Genomic DNA, 23,346 nt, shown 5'->3' on the forward strand with positions numbered 1-23,346 from the left:
TTTTTAACAAGATGGCTGACAAACGATCCAGAGAACAGATCGTGTTTGACAACTGCCATAATCCAAAATGCTAGTGCTCACCAAATAATATTGAGCTGTAATGTAGAAATTAAGCTGTGACTCTCTAGGAAGTATTCTGAGTTGCTTGAAACTGCCACAAACAAATAGCTGAATCTCTTTAAAATGACAGTCGGAAAATAGGTGACTGCCCACTCTTCATGAACACAGGCAGCTCATCTCGAGTTATGTAAGGCTGTTCAGTCATAGATCTATAACTCAGACATCTGAGCACTCTTTCAACCTGTCCCTCGGCCAAGATGGGGGATGGGGAAGGGGCACCAATGGTTAATACCACTAAAGGAGAAGCCAGGAGAAGAAACAAAAAGAGGAATTAAAATCATCACTCCAATAGCAATAAAAAGAGATAATTAAAATAACATTTACAAGGGTACTTAGGTAGGTAATCTCACTAGGAAACAGTGTTTCTTAGATGGAAAGAGAAGATGTCTACTGGGCAAAGAGAAAACAGAGCAAAACTAGGTCTACAGACTCATGCAGAAATTGGTACTATGTGAGTGCCTGGCTCAGATTCAGGGAAAAAAGACACTGATTTATCTTTCAAAAACATATGAAAATAATAGCTCTATTGCTGCCTATCCAAAGGCAACAGCTCAACTCTTGGGGTTTCTCATTTCAACTCTATTTAAGACTCAAATGGTTTCAAATTATTATCAATATAGCCAGTTACAAAGATCAGATTCCAATAATAATTTGCCACTGTTAACAGAAGATGTAAAAAATGGAGTACCATATGGCTAGGCAGTGTTTTATCTCCATAATAAATAAAAATTCTCAATTGACTATAGTTCATATCTTACCAAAAACTCTGGCTACAAATCCTAGTGGAAATTGGGAGGCAAACAATGTGAGGAACCAGGGGGCAGCATAAAGACTGGGACTGATTTCATTCTCTTCAAGGTGATTGTAGAGATCTCGATGATAGTCATGAAGGAGCCTTGAGAGCTGATACATCTGAATCTAAAGTTAATTTTAAGAGGAAGAATGTTACAGGCCTGTTTTGATGTTTCCAAAGTACACAATTTACACTGCATTAAAAAGCTGTTTTACTCTTTAGACTTCATATAAACTTTCTCAAAGCAATCTTATTAATATTATGAGTTTAAGGGTGACCCAGAAGTCTAAGTATATTTAGATCATAGAAAGTCATTAAAAATCTATCCACAAATGTCAAATAAGTCCCATACCTTTATTTGTATAAATGAAAGTATACATCACACATAGATACTCTTCATGACCCAAGATAACTACCTATTCATTCCTATCCATCCTTCAAGGTCCAGCTCAAATACAATTCTTGACATTTCTATCCCTAAAGCAAACTAGTTAAGTAAGATATTCTGTCTTTGATTAGAGGTATTATCTGTGCATTACTGTGAAATTCATATACATACTTAGGAAATCCAGTTTATTTTCTTACTAATCATAATTAGTCTTACAAACAAAAATTTAAAAAAACAATTTATGACTTTGCTAACTGTTTTGCCCTGCTCAGACTTTCAGCCAGGCATCTGATCTTTAGGTATAATATACACTTGTTTGTTTTGATACTAAGAATCCCTATCTCACCCAGGCTAAAGGTGAAGAGCCACTTGCTGGCCATGTCCCACTGCTGGCATGAGAACTTTGACATGCTTTATTTCTAACTTGGGCTGGTTCACTCCTCCATAGGAAGCCTGGTGGACTGGCATCAGACAACATAAACAGGTTACTAAAGACAGTGGTCTCCATGCTCATGAAGCTTACAGTCTAGTAAGGGGATACAAGATCACAGATGTAGAGCTGGAAGGGACCTTAAACATCATCTAGTCCAACCCCTTCACTTTACAAACGAGAAAACTGTGGCAAGGAGAGGTTAACTGACTTGCCCAAGGTCACATGGGTATTAAGTGACAAAGCCAAGATGAGAAACCAGATCCTCTTCATCACTCTTTCCAAGAGAACACACATGATACAAAATAATAGAGAACTGAACTTAAAAGGATAACCAAAGTGTTATGTGTGAAGAAGGTCATCATTACCAATTAGGGGAATCTAAAAAGGCTTCTTGGAGAAAATAGCATTTGTTTGTTTGTTCTAAAAATAGGTAAGGGGAGAGGCTCAGGCTTGACTTTGGTGGTTATGAGCCACAATTGGGCTAAAGCCAATTAAGTACTAATATGGTGAGACCCCTGGAGTGGAAGTCCACGAAGCTGTCAAAGGAGGGGTCAAAAGAGACCAGGTAGGAAAAATGGAACAAGCTAAAGCGGCTAAACCAATCAGCACTGGGACCTGTGAGGGGCTGTTGCAATAAGAAGACAAAAAGAAAAGGGAAGGGGAAAGGGAAAGAGGAGGATAATTCAATATGTACCACTGGAGGAAGGACAGAGATAAAGATACCTCTCATTACAGTGCCTGCCACTTAAAAAAAAGTCCTGTCTTTCATAAAAAATCTATTTCATTTACCTTTTTTTAATTAAAACTAGAGAAGAAATATGTATATAGATATATGGGGGGGGTGTGTGTGTGTGTGTGTGTGTGTGTGTGTGTATGTGTGTGTGTGTGTGTGTGTGTGTGTCTCATGGAGGAAAAGAGGAAAGTGGACAGAGAAAAAGAAAAGGAAACAGTGAGAGAGAAGTGAATGGGTAGAACACGAATATGCTTGATATTCTGCCAAATTCCTGAAAAGCAGAAGCCACCATTTACTAAATGCCATTCTTTCTAAAATAAAGAAAAATGTTAATATTTAGATTAGAAATATTGCCATGGTTTTTTAATTCCTCTCTAAAAAGCTGTTCTGAGAGTCATTTTCAATGGAGGAAAATTCTAACTCATTTTGTGATATGGGAAGTGTTGAGTCTCATTTTGCTGAGGGAAAAGTTCTATTCACACATTTTACAAACGACTAGAATATTGTTGTTCAAGACTTTTCACAAATACAGATATAAATGGAACCATCTCTTGGTGATTACCAGTTAAATTAAGTTGATTTATACACACAACACATATATTTCATATAGATACCTAAGTGATTTCTTTTTTATATATATAAGTTAATTTATTTATTTTTAGTTTTCAGCATTCTCTCCTATAAATTTTACATTTTCTCCCCCTCTCTCCCCTCTCCCCTCCCCAAGATGGCCTGCAATCTGATACAGGCTTTACATATACATTCCTATTAAACATATTTTCACATTAGTCATGTTGTGATTTATTTCTAAGTGAATTTTGTAGTGTCTATCTTTAACTATAGGTAATAAAAAAAAAAAACTTCTTTAAGTTTTTTTGGAAGAAACTACCCCATATATAAAAAGATTTGAATTTCTGTATCTATAGGTAAATCTGTCAGATAAAGAAAAAACCTTAAAGAAATGATAATGAAAGTGATTTCTGTCTCTGTGGGTATCACCTTCTACATTTCTACAAGCAGCAAATACTAAATAGCAGCTATATACAGACGCTATCATCAGAATTTATAACTATTCAATTCAGGTGACCTGCCTGGGACAAAGATGTATGAACTTAATATAAGGTAATATTTGAAGAAATTTTCTAGTCACTTTGATAACCATTTGACATGCTACCGACAACTACCTCCATCTGCTTACTGCATTCCTATTCTCATGCTTCTTCAAGTGGTGACCATACCTTGAAGGTGACCATACATTCTCATGTATAATCTATATCGGACTGCTTACCATCATTGGGGGAGAGGGGAAGGGGGAGAAAGGGAGAGTGGGACAGAATTTGGAACTCAAAATTTTAAAAAAATTTTGTTAAAAACTATTTTAACATGTAATTGGGGGGGAATAAAAATTATTTTAAAAAAAGGAGAGGCAAACCCTACCAAACTTCAATGGCTCCAAGTACAGGCTTGGAGTGGGGGGGAGGTGGAGGAACAGGATAGGACTGTCCAGTGGACCAGGTTAGTTAGGTCTAAAGAGGCTCATCATCAGAAGTTGGTCTAAAGACTGTCTAACAAGGTGAACAAGGCTAGATTCTTTCCATATTTAGGTAGAGGGAATATCTACACTGATGATATAACAGTTCTTTTGAAGTTCCAAGACATTTAATTCTTGCCCAGAGTTAAGGCAAGTATGGGAATTCTCTCTACATCTCACTTTTCTAAGGAGAAAGATCTTGACTTACCACTCCCTACCTCAGTCACATTCTTCAAGGAACAGACAATGAGGAAAAATGAAAAGGAGTATCTCTAATTTTACCCCACATTTTCAAGGACTAAATAAAAGAAAATAAATTCTCTTCTTCAGAGGCAAAATCTGAGAACCATTTTATTTTTTGGTTTGATTTGGTTTAGTTTTTAACGCAGATTTCATGTTAAGTTCAAAAAAGATAAATCAATCAAGAAGATTGCTATTTCAATGACCAAGGGAAAGGAAAAAAAAGTTTCAGAAATAATCTGTGATCCTACCCAAATAATGAGCTGGAAGAAATTAAGAAATTCTAATGGCACACATTTTCTCTATGTAATCTGTACTTGTATTATCATAGGGTCATTGATTTAGAGTGTAAAAAGACATTAGAGGTCATCTAGTATTGGTTTTTAAAGCCAAGATTTAAACTCAGGACCTCCTCTGTTTTGGTAAGCATAGTACTTTCTAAATTGTTAATTACTTCAAGACCTTTGTTTAAAAAGTATAGTATAAAAATGGAATGTTATGTATAACTATTCCTAAAGACTTAGTACATCCCCAAATACTAAGAAAATCCAGTAAAACAACATCAATAGAATATTTACCTACATTCCAATACTTATTTTCACTCCAAGATTTTTAATAGATCTTACATCTGAATGGAGTTATTACTAAGTTATTTACTATCAAGATTTTGTTTTGTTTATGAAAAAGAACTGACTCACCTGTAGTGACATCATGTCCGGTCTGTACTGTTTCCGGAATCCGAGGTCATACATGAGGAACTTGAGCATTTCAAAAGCTTGCTCCTCACTCATATGCAGAAGTAGTACTCCAGCCACAAAACTAATCCCCTGGCAGTAACCCACTTCTTTATCCAGCAAAGAATAGGCTTTTAAAAGGTTAAAGAGGGATAGCTGCCCAGATCCCAACTGTACAGAAAAGTAAGGATGAGTGGGAAAGGTCCTTCCTGTCAGAGTGAGAGAGAAAAAAAATTATGTGTATGTATGTGTACATTCATATATGTGTGCACACATGTACACACATATGTACACACACACACACTTGAGGTTAACTACAACATTTAGATGTGAAAAGAAAACCAGAGCTGGCCGACATCTAGCTCAGGAGTGGGGAACCTTCAGCCTCGAGGTTATATGTGGCCCTCTAGGTCCTCAAGTGCAGTCCTTTGACTGAATCCAAACTTCAGAGAACTTTTTATTCAGATCCTTTTATTTATGGATATTTGTTCAGTCAAGCGATTACATGTGAGGACCTAGAGGGTCACATGCAGCTTCAAGATCCCAGATCCCCACCCCGATCTAGCTTATCCAGATCATTCTGTTTCGAATCTAACATAGTAATCACTATACAAACTCACTCATTCACCCACCCAGTTCACCTCCGCAAACATATTAAAACAACTTTCTTCTGCAGAAGAGCAGATTAATTTGGGGGGCTAAAGGGGTGGGGCTGGGGAATGGAATGGTGTTAAAGTGAAGTCTTAACACAAAGAAACCCAAGGATTCAAATTTGTTATTAAGTCAAATAATTCCAGCAGACCTCATGGTTTAACTTAAAATAGAATTCTTAAACAATGTTATCATCATTTAATTCGAAGGGGAAATCCAGTCAGCCATACACAGACTCCCTACTCCTTTTCTAGGAATTTGACACTGGAGGCAGTTTTTCCATTTATCTTCATATTTAGGAAATCCTTTCTCCCCAGAATTTCCTCTAGGCTCCATGCTATCATCTTGGAAAGCCCTTAAAATTTCCTCTGTAAGATCATAGAACATGTGCCTGAATAACTGTCAATTCTATAATGCTTAAAAAAAGAGAAAGGAAGGAAGGAAGGAAAAAAAAAAGGAAAGAGAAAAATGATAAAAATTTAAAAATATTTCCCTCAAAAATCCACCTTGGGGCATGAAATTAACGTGAAGCAACTTCAGCTAGGGAGCAATTTAGTCAGAAATCTCCAAATGGTAACAACTAAGTACTGTAACAAATGCATCTCCACCACCAAAACTGTAACAGTGTTGGCACGACAGTTCTTCATTCAAAAGAAAATGAGATCTTATGTTAGCTTCTCAGATTTTATGCGTTTGCTGAACAATTACTTTCTATCAGAACTTGCAGAGATGCCAATCTAAAAATTTTCTGCTTTCTTTCTCACATATGTACATAAGTGATTTTTCCAGGAATTGGTAATAATAGTTTAAAGACAGTGTAAACAAGAGAAAGAAGCGATATAATAATATGAAAAGGCTGAAGGGACACAGATGGTTGCAATATCAATTTTCCCCCTTTTTAAGGAAAAGTACAATCTCTCTTACGTCGCTACTTCTTCGGTTTAAAAAAAATTAACCAAAATAAGAAAACACAAATATAAACTTTTATATGACCTTTTCTCACTAAACCTTATTCTTAAAAGATGACTTCCTTCGTCATTGTTTCTCAACTTCCCCTGAAATTTGCTCTCATCATTTTTCACTGCCTGGGATATCTATCCTCCAAAACCCCTCTCCCTCAGCCTCGTTCACAGTCTTTGCCATCATTCTGTCTAGGCCTATTCATTGTTTCCTAGATTCATTCAACAAATAGTTATAGAACGCCTACCCCGTAGGACTCTCAGAGACATCTTCTGTTCTGAAAACACAACCCAACGGAGAAAAAGAGAAGTAAGAACTAAGTTAGGCAAACAGAAATACCATACCTACAAAGAGGTTCTGTTCGAGAATTGTCTAAAAACCACAGAAAGCAGAATGGAACTGTACATAAGCATGTCCTTTCTCCCAAAAAAGAAAGGGCCGTAAATAACTTCAACAAAAGGACAGGATATGCACTTTAGTAAGCTATTTATCAATATGGCAACCATACCTAAATCTACAAGGATAGCATGTTGCTGAGCTGTGAGCTGCTTCAAAAGCTCTTTATAGGAAATGTCGGGAGGTTGTTGTTTACTTGGCAATCGGTGCCTCAGACGATACTGTAGAGCTAAAAACTGCCAAATTTCTCCTCGGCGACTTTTAGGCACTCCTTTCAGAACAATGAGAAAAACCAACAAGAGTTTAAACACTTGAATTAACTTACAAAATTGCATTAGTAGTACCGTATGCAATGCTGACAGTGGCAACATCAGGCCGTGCCACCTGCCAAGATTAAGTAATGCATTAAATAACCACAGAAGGGTAATTTAAACAAGTTTAATCCTGTAGCTGCCTCTATCTTTTGAACAGAAAACATTCCAAGATAATCAATCACTTGAATCCCACACAGAAATCTTTAAATTTATAATGCAAATACACTATTTTCATCTTTTAGTTGGTTCGAAGTTTTTGAATAAATCTTCATATATATGCAAAATGAGGGAGCTGTGCTGTACTAGATAAATATTGAGGTTTCTTCTGGCTCTATTTATAACTATGCACTACATATCATATTTTGAAGTTGCCAATCTGAAGCTAACCCATACAACACCTCTGCAGGGTATGTCACATAAAATATTTACCTATCCAAAGAAGGAAAAAAATGAGAAAACAAGAGTTGAACTGAGTCACATATAACAGGGGTAGAACTAGAGAAAAATTCAAATTCTCTGGCCAGCTCAGAATAATGGCATTCAGTCACTGGGAATGGGGGCAAGAATAGCAGTTAATATCTTAGGAGTTATTCTGCTTAGGCAAACATTTTTATTAACATAGCACAAAGTACTATATACAGTGGGCATTTAATGTTTGCTGGATTGAATATATTTTGGAACACCAGAGAAACAACATAATTAATATGACTGCTTTTAACATTTTTGTAAAGAAGGGATGTGAGACTTACGCTTCCTGAACTCATCACTGTTCAAGTCAATATAAAAAGTTACTGTATTCTCAGTTGGTTGTATTGCCAGGGTAGTAAATGACCTATCTAGAGGTAGTCTGAAATTAACTGTTAAATGAATTTGTTCTTATTTATGCATCCCATACCTCAAATTTTTTTAAAAAAGGAAAATTTTCTAAAATAGCTTTGAAAGTTCTTTAAAAATTATGCATTTACCAGTCTAAATCTCACCTGCATTTTATTCTATATTTTTTCCTTAAAAGTTTATTCTATTAATTTTTCCTGACTTCCAGATCATCAAAGAAAAAAGTCACTTCTGTTGTTTCTATTAAAATTTAAAATGTATCATTAATATAGCCAATAAACAAAAGGACCAATTTTCATAGAATTCTAGAATACTTTCAGGCTTTTGGAGTTTTAATAATAGTTTAATGCATTAAATCAATAGACAACCATTCATTTATTCAATAAATACTTTCAAGAGGCTACAAAGGTGTAGCCACAAAGGAGATGCTATAGTCCCTGTTCTCTTGCAGTTTACAACTTAGACGGAGAATAACTAAAGTACATACAATTACACACGAAGTGCATTATTTTTAGCACAGTGTTTTAAAGACTGAAAGGGAATTTCATTAAGTTGGGGAGGGAAGAGAGGGAAGAATCAGGAAAAGCTTCATGAAGGAGAGGGCTAAACTTTGGAGGATAGTTGTGAAGAACTTCTGTTTAATACAATGAATTCAGGTTCAAAATTCGATAATATATTTTTTAAAGTTCTGAACATAGTTTGATTCACAGAAAAATTTGGCAGTTAGGTGGCACAGTGAATAGAGCACTGGCTCTCGAGTCAGGAGAACCTGAGTTCAAATCCAACCTCAGACACTTGACACTTACTAGCGGTGTGACCTTGGGCAAGTCACTTAACCCTGATTGCCTGGTGTTCCCCCTCCCCCCTTACCCCCCCCCAAAAAACAAAAAACAAAAAAATATCTTATTATCTCAAAGGAAAAAAACAAGAATCAAACAACTAAGGACAGACTATTCTATCAAATCTGAGGTCCCTTCCAACTCTGAGATGCTATGATTCTATGTGTCATGTGACTAAGGAATATATTATACACACACATACACACACACACACACACACACACACACACACACACACACACACACATTTAAGTGAACTATAAAAAGCTATTATGGTCAGATAATAGTGATGAATTTTCTTTTGTACATGTAGTACATGCTACCAATCCATCATGAGCAGGGCTTGCACTGAGTAGTTTTTATAATCCTGAAGTGGTAAAGGGACCACCCTCTTTCCCTTGTGATCAATACCACACAGTTGGGAATTGTTAGCTGGAATTGATAGGAAGTCCCTACCACAGATGAGTAAATCGTGCAAAGGTCAAACCTGCTGCTTTAGCTTTATTATCATTGTGCTCTTAGTGACTGCCGAACTGGTCAGAGACAGACAAAAACTTTTGTTTACTACCAAGTGTGACAGCTACCAAGGCCAAAGGAAAATACTGAGATATAGTACCTCTAAGAAAAACTAGTATGATACTCCCTTGTTCCCAATACCTTCTTTAAGGGTAATATGAATATCTTCCATATCACATCTGATTTTAGTTCTGTAGTTTAATAACTTCTTATCCCATGCTAACAAGGTTTCCTTTTGGCATACACCAACTTCGTCATAGTCTAATTTAACTTTTCTGGACTGGAGTTCATCTCGGCTCGCTAAAAGAAAGCAAGAAAAAGGTTGTAAGACCAAAGTTGATGGTTTTTTTGTTCTGAAATTCTGAAATTATAGCAAAATCATCACAAGAGTCTTCAAGGAAATGACTGCCAAAAACTTCTCAACAGAAAATTTCTTAAAAGGAAATATAAAAATTATACATATCCGAACAGGCCCTCACATTATAAATATCTTATACAAAAAACTGTTAGGAATTTCCTGAGCATATTTTATTCTTTATTACATAAACAACATGACTATTTGGTGTGAATAAAGACAAATTGCAATTATTATTATTATTATCATTATTATACAGAAGACTTCAACACCTGAATCAAAGTGATAAGCCAGAAGTGCCATATGTGGCATTCTCAAAAGTCCCTAAAGCCTAAATAATTTATATTTGACATGTATGAAAAAATGTCCCCATCAACTCTATACAATCTGACATATTTAACAACTACTAACAGGCCTTTAGAACTTTCAAAGGCTAGCTTTCTACTCTATTGCAATGCCAATACCAAAAGTGAAAATAACTGAATGTCTCCACTTTTCAGAGAATAAACCAATCAGCATAATGTGGGCATGCTTTTAGTGATGTTCTAAAGGGGAAAATATACAATTACAATGAAGCTTAAAATATTCGGTCTTTAAAAAGTTTCAAGAGTCCTTATTCTACTTCATCTCACCTGACAGGGTAGCACAGAACAGGGAAAGAGTACTGGCTCTAGAATCAGAGGTCGTGACAAGTCACTTATCCCCCCAGGGCCTTAGTTACCTCATCTGGTGAAATGAAGGGTGTGGGTTAGATAATGTCTAAGGTCCCTGATAGCTCTAATATTCCCATGAAATACAAGTATTTAATACAAAATAAAAACCTTCCCAATGCTTTTTTAATTAAGCAGTGTGTAAACTTTGTCTCTTTCCTGAATAACTGCCTGACTTTTAAAAGGGAATAGAAAACACTTTAAGCTTATTTTTGTTTTTATTTATTAAGGTCAGCTGGAAATTTTTTTTTTTAAGGGAAAGAACTGACTCAGAAAAATCTGGCTTCATTCAAGCATGTTACTTAAATAATCTTACCTTCTGCAAAACAAATCTCTATCAAAAATAAGAGTCCTCGACAGCAGAAAAAACAATAGAATAAACTGTTATTTTCATGCCAACGTGTTTAAAATAGGAAACAACAGTAACTACATTGATAGCATTACAGAAAGCTTGTGTCTGACAACAGTTGCCACTAGATGGTTTTTAAACACAGATGGCTCCCACTTTAGTTAATTGTTATATTCTAACACATTTACCATGTACTTTTTAGGTAAAAAGCACTTTAAAAAAATAATTACAGCAAATAATCTGGCTCCATGTTAAGCTTTATTAGGGAGACCCTCCAAAAAAGATCTGTTTAAATTTTCTCCACTGAATTCATAGTTCTTATGATTTTTTTTCTCCCTTTCATCTTTTCTGGGTCACCTTCACCAGGTAAGAATAAATTAAGAGCTGGCACTTTCACAGGCTAGAATTCTACCATATTCAACTAGAACTCCATCAACCCCACTGTCCTCTCAGGCATAGAGAACTAACAACCTAACAAGGCACCTGTACTATATGATATAATAAATAATTTTTCATGTAGCAAAGTATTTAGTTAGCAAGCAAAATGGAGCAAAGTGGAAAAAAGTGCTAGGTTGAGAGGTAAGAAACCTGAACTCTGCCCCTGATCTCTTCATAATGTTGTAATTCCCCCTCTGCAAGAACCTTAGTTTCCTCTCCCCTATAAAATGAAGGTATTGCTTTCTGATTCCATGATGAAAAAAAATTACTATCTGAATTTAGAATTTTTAATAGCAAATAATAAAAATTGGCATTTATTTAGCATTCTGAAACTGGCAAAGTCCTTTATATATTTTAAATCATTTGAAACTAATGTGAAGTACATGTCAAAGCATTACTATCCCCACTTTATATTTGGGGAGATTAAAGTACAGGAAAATTAAGTGACTTCCTGTAGTTACATAGCTAACAGAGCAGGGATGTGAGTGAACTGCAGCCTTCCTGAGTCTGACTGCACTATACCACACTGTTCCTTAGGAAATCACCTCTCTTGTTAATGGGATACAATTTCATGACTAATTACTAAAAGAGAATTCTACCAGCTTTTCTTGACTCTTCAAAGGTTTATGTTAAACCAAAGTATTATTCAAGAGCTACGACTTAAGGCTATATATTACATTTCACAGTCTAAAAAACATATGTTCATCTTAAATCTCTACAGATTACAGTGGTTTTCATAATATCAATTTCTTCATTTGAAAAATCTGGACAGCAATACTTTTAATGCCTATATTAGTGGACTATAGGGCACTCTGTAAAGCACTGTGAAACAAGGTGCTACATAAAGTTGAGTTATTATTCATTTTAGAAGGTTCTTAGGAAATAAAGAGGATCATTACTTATGGGGGCAAGTTTATACTCCCATGTACATGGAGTCAAATAACAACAACAGCATTTTCATACTTTTTTGAGGTGCATAAAGCACTGTACTCTTGTCTCATCTGATCCTCACAATGCTGTAAAGTAAATGCAAATATTATCCCCATTTTATAGGAGAGAAAACTGAAGCTGGCAAAGGTTAAAAGGCTTGCCCAGCGTCACACACAACCTTAAGGTGTCGAAGGCAAGATTTAACCTCAAGTCTTCAAGATTCCAAGCCCAGCACTCTATCCATTATGTCTCCTAGATGCCTCTATGAATCAGAGCTAACATGGAAAGAGAGGAGAAGCAAAGGTATAAGGTATTAACAAAGATAAGAGTGACAAACCGCTTCCATGTTGCTTTTTCTTAATGGACAAATTATCACAAAGAAAGGAATTTCTAGTTGATAGTAAGAAGCTAATGCTCTTATATTGTACCCATAAAAGGAATCTATTAAAATACTCAAACTAATCCTTTGTAGATTTTTAATAAGCCTGACAGTGCTGAATAATATTTAAATAGTAGTTTGCCTCAAAATTAAACTTATTTTGCATCACATTTAAAAATCATTAAAAGTTGAATTAAACTCCTATTTTTATTTTACCTTTTGATATTTTAAATTCTATACTTAAAACTGACCTCTTATCACAATTCAAGCACAAACCAAATTCTAAGTTACCTCAAGTCAGACTTTTCTTATATATTGACTATCCAACAAAAACATATCACTGAAAAAAAAGCAGCAAATCTATTCAAGATGAGTGTATGAATGACATCCTTAAATTACAGTATTATCTTCTCTGACCCTGTTTCTCTGAGTGGCTAACCTTCCAGTTTCTGATTTTCTTTTTCCATTCGAAGCAACAAAATTTGCTGGTGGATGGCTTTTTTCCATAAACTCCGTAGTTCTTCAGATTTTCTTCTGCCATCAACCTTCTCTGGTTCATCCTCACCAGGCAAGAACAAGACAAGAGGGTCTTCTTCCATAGTTGGAGCAAGAGGAGACAAAGGAAGCAGCTCGTTTCTGTCAAGTCCATCTACAAAGAAATAAAAATAATGACATGCGCTTCTTATTAGCAAAGTGCATTTCAGATTTTTTTCTTCTGCTTTGGGAATCTCTCATGTACCACAAGTGGGTGTTTTCAGAAAAGCCAACTAACTTCTCTGGTAACATTTCAGACTGCTATTTGAATCAATGACTTAGGTGAACTGACTGAATTCCCCTACTGTACTTCCTTCTTATAATGAAACAAAAGTACACATAATTGTATCACTTCCTCTTTATGCATGGTGTCTTCTTTTACAATACCTTCAGAATAGGTCCTCCCAACTAAATTATAGCCTCCTGATAGTACAGTACTTCTGCAATAAATCTGTTTATGACAGTACAAGAAATAACATTGAAGTGGGTTAGAAATAAATCATCCCTTAAGGCTTAAATTATTATTATTAAATATTATTTAATATTTCTTTTTCTCAAATCCACCCTCAGAACTAAGCAGGTCAACTGTTAATGTCAACATGCATAAATTATGCACTAAACTATTTGCTAGGCACTGTACCAAATGTTAAGGGTACAAAGGCAAAAACATGGTTCCTGCTCTCAAGGAGCTCACATTCTAATGGGGGAGACAGACAATATGTGTATGTTTTATGTAAATAGAAGATATAGAGAGAGGTAATTTCAGAGGGCTGGCACTAGGGAGTGGTGGAGACCTCCCAGCAGAAGATGGGATTTGGGCTGAGTCTTGATAGACACCAGAGAAGCCAAGAGGTAGAGGTAAGTAAGGAGAGAGTATTCTAGACTTGTGAGACAGATAGTGAAAAAGCGCAGAGCTAAGAGATGAAGCACTGTGTGCAAGGAACAGCAAATAGGCCAATGTGGATGAATCAAAGAATATTTGGAGAACAAAGCATAAGAAGACTGGAAAGATAAGAAAAGGGCCAAGTTGTGAAAGGTTTTAAAATCCAAACAAAGGACTTTATATTTGATGCTGAAAATAAAAGGAGCCCTTGGAATGTATCGGGCGGGGTGTAATATGGTCAGAGCTGTGCTTAAAGAAATCTTTAGTGTATAATAAAGGACACAGTAGACTTGAAAAGATGAATATACAAAACACATCCACCCCACTATTGTAGCCTTAGGACCGCTGGGCCTTTCCATCTGCTTGCAGCTAAAAGTTCTTTTATGTATGGTCTTCCCCTCAATTAGGGGGTGAGCTCTTTTAGAATAGGGACTGTCTCACTTTTTCTATTTGCACTAAGTACTTAGTAAGTGCTTTTTCATTCATTAATTCATCATTTGATTCAAAGCAAGGTATACTTCTACACAGCCCGTGAATCACATGCTTTAATGTCTCATGTCAACTTTAGATGATCAAGTACTTGAAGTCTATTTCTCAAGCACCTAGCATGGCTCACTGCACCCTATGAGTTCATAATAAATATTTGTTGAATGAAATAATAACACAATGGGATATCACCGATAACAAGCTATTAATTTTCTTCAGCTTATAAAAACATCAGAAGTGAAGTTAAATTTTCTATTAACCATAAACAGTCCATCAATCAAAAACCATACTCCACAGAGCTCCCAGAGTGATATTCTTAAAGCTTAAGTCTGACCATATCATACTCTCCTTTCCAAGGACCTCCTGGGGCTCCCTATTGCCTCTAAGACCAAATACGAGCTCCTCTGTCTGGCATTTAAAGCCCTTCAACATCTGGCTCCAGACTGCCTTTCCAGACTCATTCCACATCACCCTCCTTCACACACTGCCCAGTAGAACCAAACTACTTCTTTCTGTCCCTCACATCAATCAGTGGCTCAATAGGTATTTATTAAGCACCTTCTAAGAAGAAAGACATGAATACAAAGGTGAAAGAATGCATGCAAGAATCTTACATTCTAATGAGGGAGCCTATACTCCATCACCTGTCTCCAAACCTTTACCCAGTTTGTCTCCCATGTAGGAAACATGGTCCTTCCTGACTGCTGCCTTTAGATGGCCTAGCCTTCTTCAAAGAGGGGCCCAAGTCCCCTCTCCTACATGAAGCTTTCTTCTGATCCCACAAAATAACTTGTATTTATTTTTTATATATTTGGAATCTACTCTAATGTGTATATATTATTTCCTCCAACAGAATATAGGCTCCTTGGGGTCCAAGACTGTTTCATTTTTTTCTCTGTATCCTACACAATGTTTAAACAATTGAGATATTACTGACTACTTCCACGGAAATACTATAAAGCAAAATAGCCAACCACAGCTACGAAATTAAACAGGGTGCCCTTGATGGCATCCAGTTTTTACAATGTATAGCTTTTTCACACCTTTTTATCTTTCTAATTTTTAAAAATTCCTCGTAATAATCTAGGCCTGCCAGTGGTACCCAGTAGTATTTCTTAGCCCCAGTGGCAACACCAATGGGTTAAAATATAATTGATTCCTTCCAGAGAAGGAAACAATATAACAAAGTATCCCTACATTTTATTTTCCATATTATACTTGCCTATCTATAACATACAGAGTAAGAACAAATTTTTTTAAAAAACAACATAAACCTCTTTCTATATCAAAATTTTCATTTTCTTCCCTGAAGAATAGTGCTCAGACGAGATTCTCATTAATAACATACAAACCTTGATGCTGCATTGCTGAGGCAGATTTATTCATAGGTGAAGCAACTCGAAGGAAAATGCGTTGCCTCCAAGACACACGTCGAGGAGTGACAGGGATCCCTCCAACATTTAAGGAGTCACTGCTACAGGTAGATGAAGTCCTTTTCCTTCCCTCCCCATCACTGTGGGAAACAAATATTCAGATTAGAAAGGTACTTGAAACTGATCATTAAGGACTTTAAACAAAATTGTAGCCTAAGTCATTCACAGTTTGTATGTTAGGCAAACAAAAATCTGGATATATATGAGCCACAGGCAACATGGAGCAATGATAACCAGGGGTGTCTTCCCTCTGCCCAAGGACCCTGCACAACTGGCCAAATAACGAAGAGAATTAACTAGACCTGAGCTAATAAGCTCAGTAATAAAAGACTCATCTCTGTTTCTACTCATTCCACAGAACACATAAACCTCTATTCAATACTCTAAGATGAGAAAAATACATTTACGAACAGCTATGAACTACTTGCCTTGTGAACCTCTGAATATGAACTGTTATAATTTAGCAAGGCAATTTGCCAACAATAAAAATGAATAGTAGTAAAAGCAACTGTGAAAGTATGCTAAAGTTCAAAATAAAAGCTCGACAACTTAGCATTTACTGTGCACCAACTACATGAAAGACAGCTGGCCAGCTATTAATCCTGGAAGTACTGTTTTGGGGCCAACTGCATCAGTTGTAAGAAACACAAAGCCCATAGGTTTTACATAAACAGCAAGAAGTGAAATAGTACTTCAAAAATCAGATGAGACAGAGATCTGGATAACAGGAATATCTGGATAAGAATAATATCATAGATAAAACATACCTATGAGAAAAGTATCATCTGTTCAAAATTTCATAATGTTAATTTCTAGCTCCACAACATCTCTGATATACCTCGCCTCCACTCAATCACTCAATCACTCAATCCAGCTAGGCTCATGTTCACATCACCTATTGCCTGGACTATTGTTACAAGAGAATGCCTCCATAATCATTCTACTTTTCCTCTCTAATCTTCAATCTCTATATCCTTTCTTGCTGACTAAAATGCTGGCTCATGTCTTCTCAATCCTTAAAATCCCTTGTCAAACCCAACCTTGCACACTATTCCTCTTTATTTCTCCTCCCTTAATCGGCCAACCTCCCAGAAAATTTGTCCACATTCACTGTCTCCACCTCTTCTACTCACTCATGTCTCAACCCTGTAAAATCTGGTGTCTGACCTAATCATTCAATTCAAACTGCTCACTCCAATATTACCAATGGTCTTTTGTCAAATCCACTAGCTTTTTCTGTCTTTCACCTCTGGTGAAAGCATTTGATGCTACTGACCATCTTCTCTATGGGATTACTAGCTCCTCTGTGGGTTGTCATAACACTGTTCTCTCTTATTTCTCCTTCTATTTGTCTGATTTTTCCGTAGTCTCCTTCACTGGACGATCATCCCTATCATGCCTTATCATGTACCCCAAGGCTCTTTCCTATCCCTTCCCGTCTTTCTTCTCTACAATCTCTCCTGGTGATACCATCAGCTTACATAGGTTTGACTGTAATCTCTAAGCAGAATACTCCCAAACACAGATATAGACACAGATAGAAGTACAGATATAGATATAGATATAGATATAGATATATGCCTTGTCTCTCTAGTAAGCTCTAATCAAGAACTACTCATTGGACATTTCAAACTATGTGCCCTGTAAGCATCTTTAACTCAACATGTGCGAAACAAAATTAATTATCTTTTCCCCAAAACCCATCCCTTTTCCAAACCTCTCCAATACTGTCAAAGGCAACACAAACCTCTTCCAATTACCAAGGTTCACAACCTCAGCATCATTCTCAGCTCCTCATTCTCACTCACCACACATATTCAATTAGTAGCCACAACATCTCTGGAATATATTCCGTTTTCTCAAGTCACAGAAATACTACCCTGCCTGGGAAGTGGCAATAAACTCCTAACTGTTCTCCTGCCTCAAATCTTTCCCATCGATCCATTTCTGATTATGTCATTCCCTTGCTCAAACTTCAGTGGTTCCCTATTTAGCATTTAAGACCTTTCAAAATCTAGCCTCAACCTACCTTTGAGGTCTTATTAATCATGACTCCCCTTCACATACTGCATGATCCAGGCAAGCTGGCCTTCTTAGTCAATCAGCAAGTATTTATCAAGCCACTCACAAAGTACCAGGCACTATGCTGGGGGCACAAAAAGAAAAAAACAGGTCCTGTCCTCAAGCAGCTTACATTCTAATGGGAAAAACAGCACTGTGTAAACAGGTACTTCGAATATGCATATGAAGTAGATAGAAGGTCACCTTAGAGAAGAAGACATTAGCAGCTGGGGGGACAGAAAACTGTCTCCTGCAAATGGTAGAGCTTTAACTGAGTCATGAAGGAAGCCATGGATTCTAAAGGCACAAAAAGGAGGGAAGAGCATGGAGGACTGTGAAAAGGAATGAAACAAAGAGATGGCAAGTTCTGTGTGCAGAACAGCAGGTAGGCCAGTGTGACTGAACTATTACAGTTGGAATAGAGAAAGGAGAAATGTGCACAGAGACTGGAAATACAGGAAGAGATTGGTTATGAGGAGCTCTAAATGCAAAACAGAGGAGTTTATATCTGAGCCCAGAAGTAATGGAGCAACTAGACTTTTCATGGCCAGATCTGTACCTAAGGAAAATCATGGGCAACATGAGGAGGAAGGATTGGAGAAGGGAGAGATCCATTAGAAGGCTACAACAGTATTTTAAGCAAGATGTGCTGAGAGCCTGAACTAGGGTGGTGGTTGTGTGAATAGAGAGAAGTGGTCTTATGGAAGAGATCTTGTTAAAGTAGAAATAGCTAATTTGGCAACAGAATGGATATGTGAGGAGTCTACATGAAAGTTGTGAAACTAAGTGATAAGAGTAGGAATGAGGGTGGAAGTTGTTCTTGAAAAGCAATCAGGAAGTTTAGAAGAGGGAGAAAAATAATGACTCCTCTTTTGGATATGCCGCCCTGGTTCGAAGCCACATTACCATCAGCTACTCCCTCTCACTCACCCCATATATCCATTCCAGATGAGATGCCAGATGAGGCATTTCTACCTTGATAAGATCTCTTATATAAATTCAATTCTCTCCCTTCACACAGTCATCATTCTAGCTTAGGCTCTTATCACCCCTCACCTGGATTATTACAGCACCCTTCTAAATGGTCTCCCTGTCTTGTCTCAGTACAATACAATCTATTCTCCAAACAGCTGCCAAAGCAGTTTACCTGAACTGTAGGTCTGACCATGTCATCTCCCTACTCAATAAACTCTAGTGGCTCCTTACTACCTCTGGGATCAAATATAAAGTCTGGACATTTTAAGTTCTTCATAACCAAGCCCCTTCATACCTTTCTTGTTCTGCTTTATTCCTTTCCACATTCCCAACAACACTGCTTCTACACTGGCCTATGACTATTCCCCATCCAGACCCCCCATCTCCCTTCTCCAGGCCTTCACACAGGCTCCTCTCCTGCACCTTTATTGTGCCTAGCTTCCTTCAAGCCTCAGCTCAGAGCCCACTTTCTGCAGGAGGCCTTCCCAGGTCCCCTCAGCCACCAGTGTCATCTGTCTTGAAATGGCTTTCCATCTCTGCTATATATACCTTGAAAGTATCTAGTTCTTTTTTGGTCTCCACCCCCCCCACACACACACACACGTATATGAATATAAGCTCCTTGACAGTAAGGACTACTTTTGTCTTTATTTGAATAACTAGAACAGTGCCTGGAAGAGCAGACACTTAATAAAAGCTTGCTGACTGACTGCCAGCATGAAAGCCCTTCACAGTCTGGCTCCAGTTTATTGTTCTAGACGTACTGCATATTTCCCACCTTGGCATACTCTAAGTTCTAGCCAAACTGGTCTTATCAATCTGATATTTCATCTCTTGCCTCCATGCTTTACTCAGAATGTAGTCTCCTTAAAAGCATGGACTATTTCAGTTTTGACTTTCCTAGCACCAAGCATTGCCCCATAACATAGTATTTGCTGACTGACTGATCTTCCATCCACAGAATGTACTCCCTCACACTCATCTCTTGGAAATCCTAACCTTATTTCAAGGCTCAATTCAGGGGCTACCTCTTAAGGGAAGTATCTATTGATTCTCCATGTTGTTAGTGATCTCCCTCTTAAAATTATCTTGTATTTACTCATATGTTTACTTGTATCTCCCAAGAGAATATTAAACTCTGCAGGGTAGAGAATACTGGTCTTTTTTTTTTTTGGACACATGTATCCCTGGTACCACCATTTTTTCTTCTTTGATGCCCGTTGCCTACTACAATGTCTAGCATGCAGTAGTTGCTTATAAATGTTTGTTGAAGTGAATTACTAAAATAAACTGAATAAATGTTGCTTTTTCCTCTATCAAAGTTCTACTTCAGTGCTGGATCATGCTATGTAGGTGAAGCATGGTTGTCAAAAAAGATTATGCCAGTAGATCCCAACTTCTAACCAGCTGTAAGAAGCTGAGAAGCTTTAGGTTGGTAACGACTAACCTTAAAGCTGTCATATAAGAGGACCACCAGCCTAACTGTTCATTGGAGATTGCAGGGATTTTTTTTTATTTTGTTTTGTTTTTTGCCACAGGAATTCACAAAACACCCAGGGGTTGTGATGTGCGTCACTAGACAGAAGACTCACACTGATGTAATCATACATTCTTAAATAACTGCTGCTAAGTATGTTATTCTTCACTTCCTCTTTTGAGAGCACTAGAACCTATATGGTCCTTTTAGGGACTGCTGAAGTTACCCTTTGCTAGGCTGCCTGTAGTATAACTTAGGGTCCAAACACCCTACTCTGACAGTACTGAACTATATTCTCTACGCATTTAAAAACAAGCATCATGAAAAATATTTCCTGAGATGAACAAGTAAAATAGACAAAAAAGGATCGGTTTGCCTTCTCAACTGATGTGATAATAGGAATGTATCAAGATAATACTTCTAAGAATCATTTACCCACTGAAAGTTATGCGAGTTTTTTGTTTACTGTTCAATTCAACAACCATTAATTAAGCTTTACTATATGCAAAGTATTGAATAATGGGAAGTTTAGTAACACATGGTTCCTATCTTCAAGAATGTTACTGACTAGAGGAAGACACATAAACAGGTAAGTAAAATAGATAATAAAAGAGGATAAATGCATTTGAAGGTAATTATCCACAGAAGGATTAGAGAAGGTTTTTGAATTGGGCCTTAAAATATGGGTAGAAATTTAACAGGCAAAAAGTGGAAATGGAATGCTATCTGACATCCTTACTTCTAAAACTAGGAGCACAAGATAGCAATTCCAAGAATCAAAATCATTTGAGTTACTCTTGATCCAACTGTGTTTATACTCAAATTCCTTCATTCCGACTCATCCAGGAATAGGTTATCATAAAAACTATTCATGGCAAGACATGGAGGAGTAAGGTTGGGGGTAAGATTGTAATGTAGTGGGGTGTTTTCCAAACTCTGATACTGGTTTTCATTTCTCCTTTAATTCAATTAAACCAAGTGAGGAATTAGGTATATAAAACACCTTGAAAAAACAAGAAAACAACATGATTTTGTACAGCTTATTAGACACTTATGTGGAATGAAACTTACCATATTTACAAACAAAGACACCTTTTCTCTACAGCCCTTCTACAGGTCTAGCAGGAAAAATAACTGTAAATTCTTTAAGGTATTTTATTTTCTGCCATTCCTTTTTTAATGCTGAAAGATCATTTTAATGCTTCTCTCTTTATGCAAATAACCTTGTTTCCTTTCCTTCCGGAGCAATAGCATTTTACAAGGTAAGCAATTGATTTTTATAAGAGGACTAATGTGTTAACATGTCAGAAGTTCCATATAAAGTGCTGAACAGCCAAAACAAGTAATATTCACTGCACACACACACACACACACACACCTTCCTCTATCAACCTTTCTCCCTCTCTTCTATTTTAGTTTCCAAAAATGGATAACATTTCCCCAAATGTCTATGAAAAATATTCCATGCTAACAGCTTATCTACCAGAAAGGGAAAAACCAATCAACAGAATAAATAAAGCATGAGGAATTTTCTTAAAATGGACTATGATAATATAACAGCTATCTACAAAAGACAAATTCAATCTGATTCTTTTTCACAGTCATCTGGAAGGGACAAAAAGAGTCCCAGGTTCCTTCTCCCATTATGCAAAGCAGGGAAAATCCTTCTCTCTGCATCTAATCAATCAAAAATCATGCTATAAGTGGGATATGAACTAATTAAGTTCCAAGATAACCTTGAACATACAATTGAGTAAAAAAGCACAAAATTTTCCCATTTAAGCTATCAAATTAACATGATTTACCCCAAACAAAACATAATAATGCACCTATCAGATTCAAGATGTTTTAGTAACCACCCCACTGGGAATCAATGGTCACAGTGTCTCCAGTTCTGTAAATTGCTAGCACTACTACACATCACACTGACTCTTTTTAAATCCGAGGACCAATGAGAGAGTACACAGTCTGCTGAGTACCACAAATCAACACAGACAAGGTAGAAGCTCTGATACTGCATAGTGCCAAAACTGGCTTGGCATGCTTTTGTGTCATTCCCTGAAAACAGATTAAACAGCCATTTTTCTAAAAAAGATTTCTATGGATATTAAAAATATACCCTATCAGAATGGAACATTTAATGTGACAATCTTGGTAGCTAAGACAGATTAAATGAAAGCTACACGTTTTAGTTGAAACTAAAACTTAAAGAGCACAAAAGGACAAAATTAAATCTGTAAAACGGGGATTTCTCTAAGTTTGATGAACAAGAAAGGAACTGTTTACAAAAGGAACAAAGAGAGTATTTCTCTATCAAAATACTTCAAGACAGGTTTCAGCAACATGCTAAAAAAAAAGGTATATTCTCTAAAGCATGACGAAGCAATTCATTAAACTACATATCATCTACATGGGCTTTTACCTTCATGCAGCTTTGTTATTCTAAAGAAAACCTTTACTGACTAATAAATGCAGGTTTGACCTACTGTATGATCAAAGTGATACAAGGCACAGGGGCTATATTAAGTCAATAGAGCAATGAAAAACATGAATAATATTCAAATAACCAAAGTAGTAAACTTCCTTTTCTAAACCTCTGACTAAATACAGATTTCTCAGTCTAAGTAAGTAAATCGGACAACAGCACAGCAAAGCTGCTTATACAAAACCTTCTTACAACCAAAGGTCAAGAAGTAGAACAGTAAAGTTGCAAAATTAATTTTACTATGTTTTCAGAAATCATATTGTTACAATATCTACATGAAATCTAGGAAATAATTCTGAGGTAGTACAGCTACAGTTAACTTATCACTGATTTATCCACAAAGCATTTAAGGGTCAAGAGGAAGTGAAG

At 36.6% G+C, this 23,346-nt stretch overlaps 1 protein-coding gene across 1 annotated transcript in view; it reads right to left on the bottom strand.

Annotated features, from left to right (window-relative positions):
• The window catches only part of TBC1D4 (TBC1 domain family member 4), a 229,813-nt gene that overhangs the window by 18,778 nt on the left and 187,689 nt on the right, over nt 1-23,346 (bottom strand). The window contains 6 exon segments of the mRNA XM_036755927.1: nt 879-1,038; nt 4,937-5,181; nt 7,092-7,250; nt 9,624-9,782; nt 13,083-13,292; nt 15,899-16,059. Coding sequence (XP_036611822.1) covers nt 879-1,038; nt 4,937-5,181; nt 7,092-7,250; nt 9,624-9,782; nt 13,083-13,292; nt 15,899-16,059 — 1,094 coding nt within the window.

Source organism: Trichosurus vulpecula, chromosome 4 (genome assembly GCF_011100635.1).
Source record: "Trichosurus vulpecula isolate mTriVul1 chromosome 4, mTriVul1.pri, whole genome shotgun sequence".
Lineage (NCBI taxonomy): Eukaryota > Metazoa > Chordata > Mammalia > Diprotodontia > Phalangeridae > Trichosurus > Trichosurus vulpecula.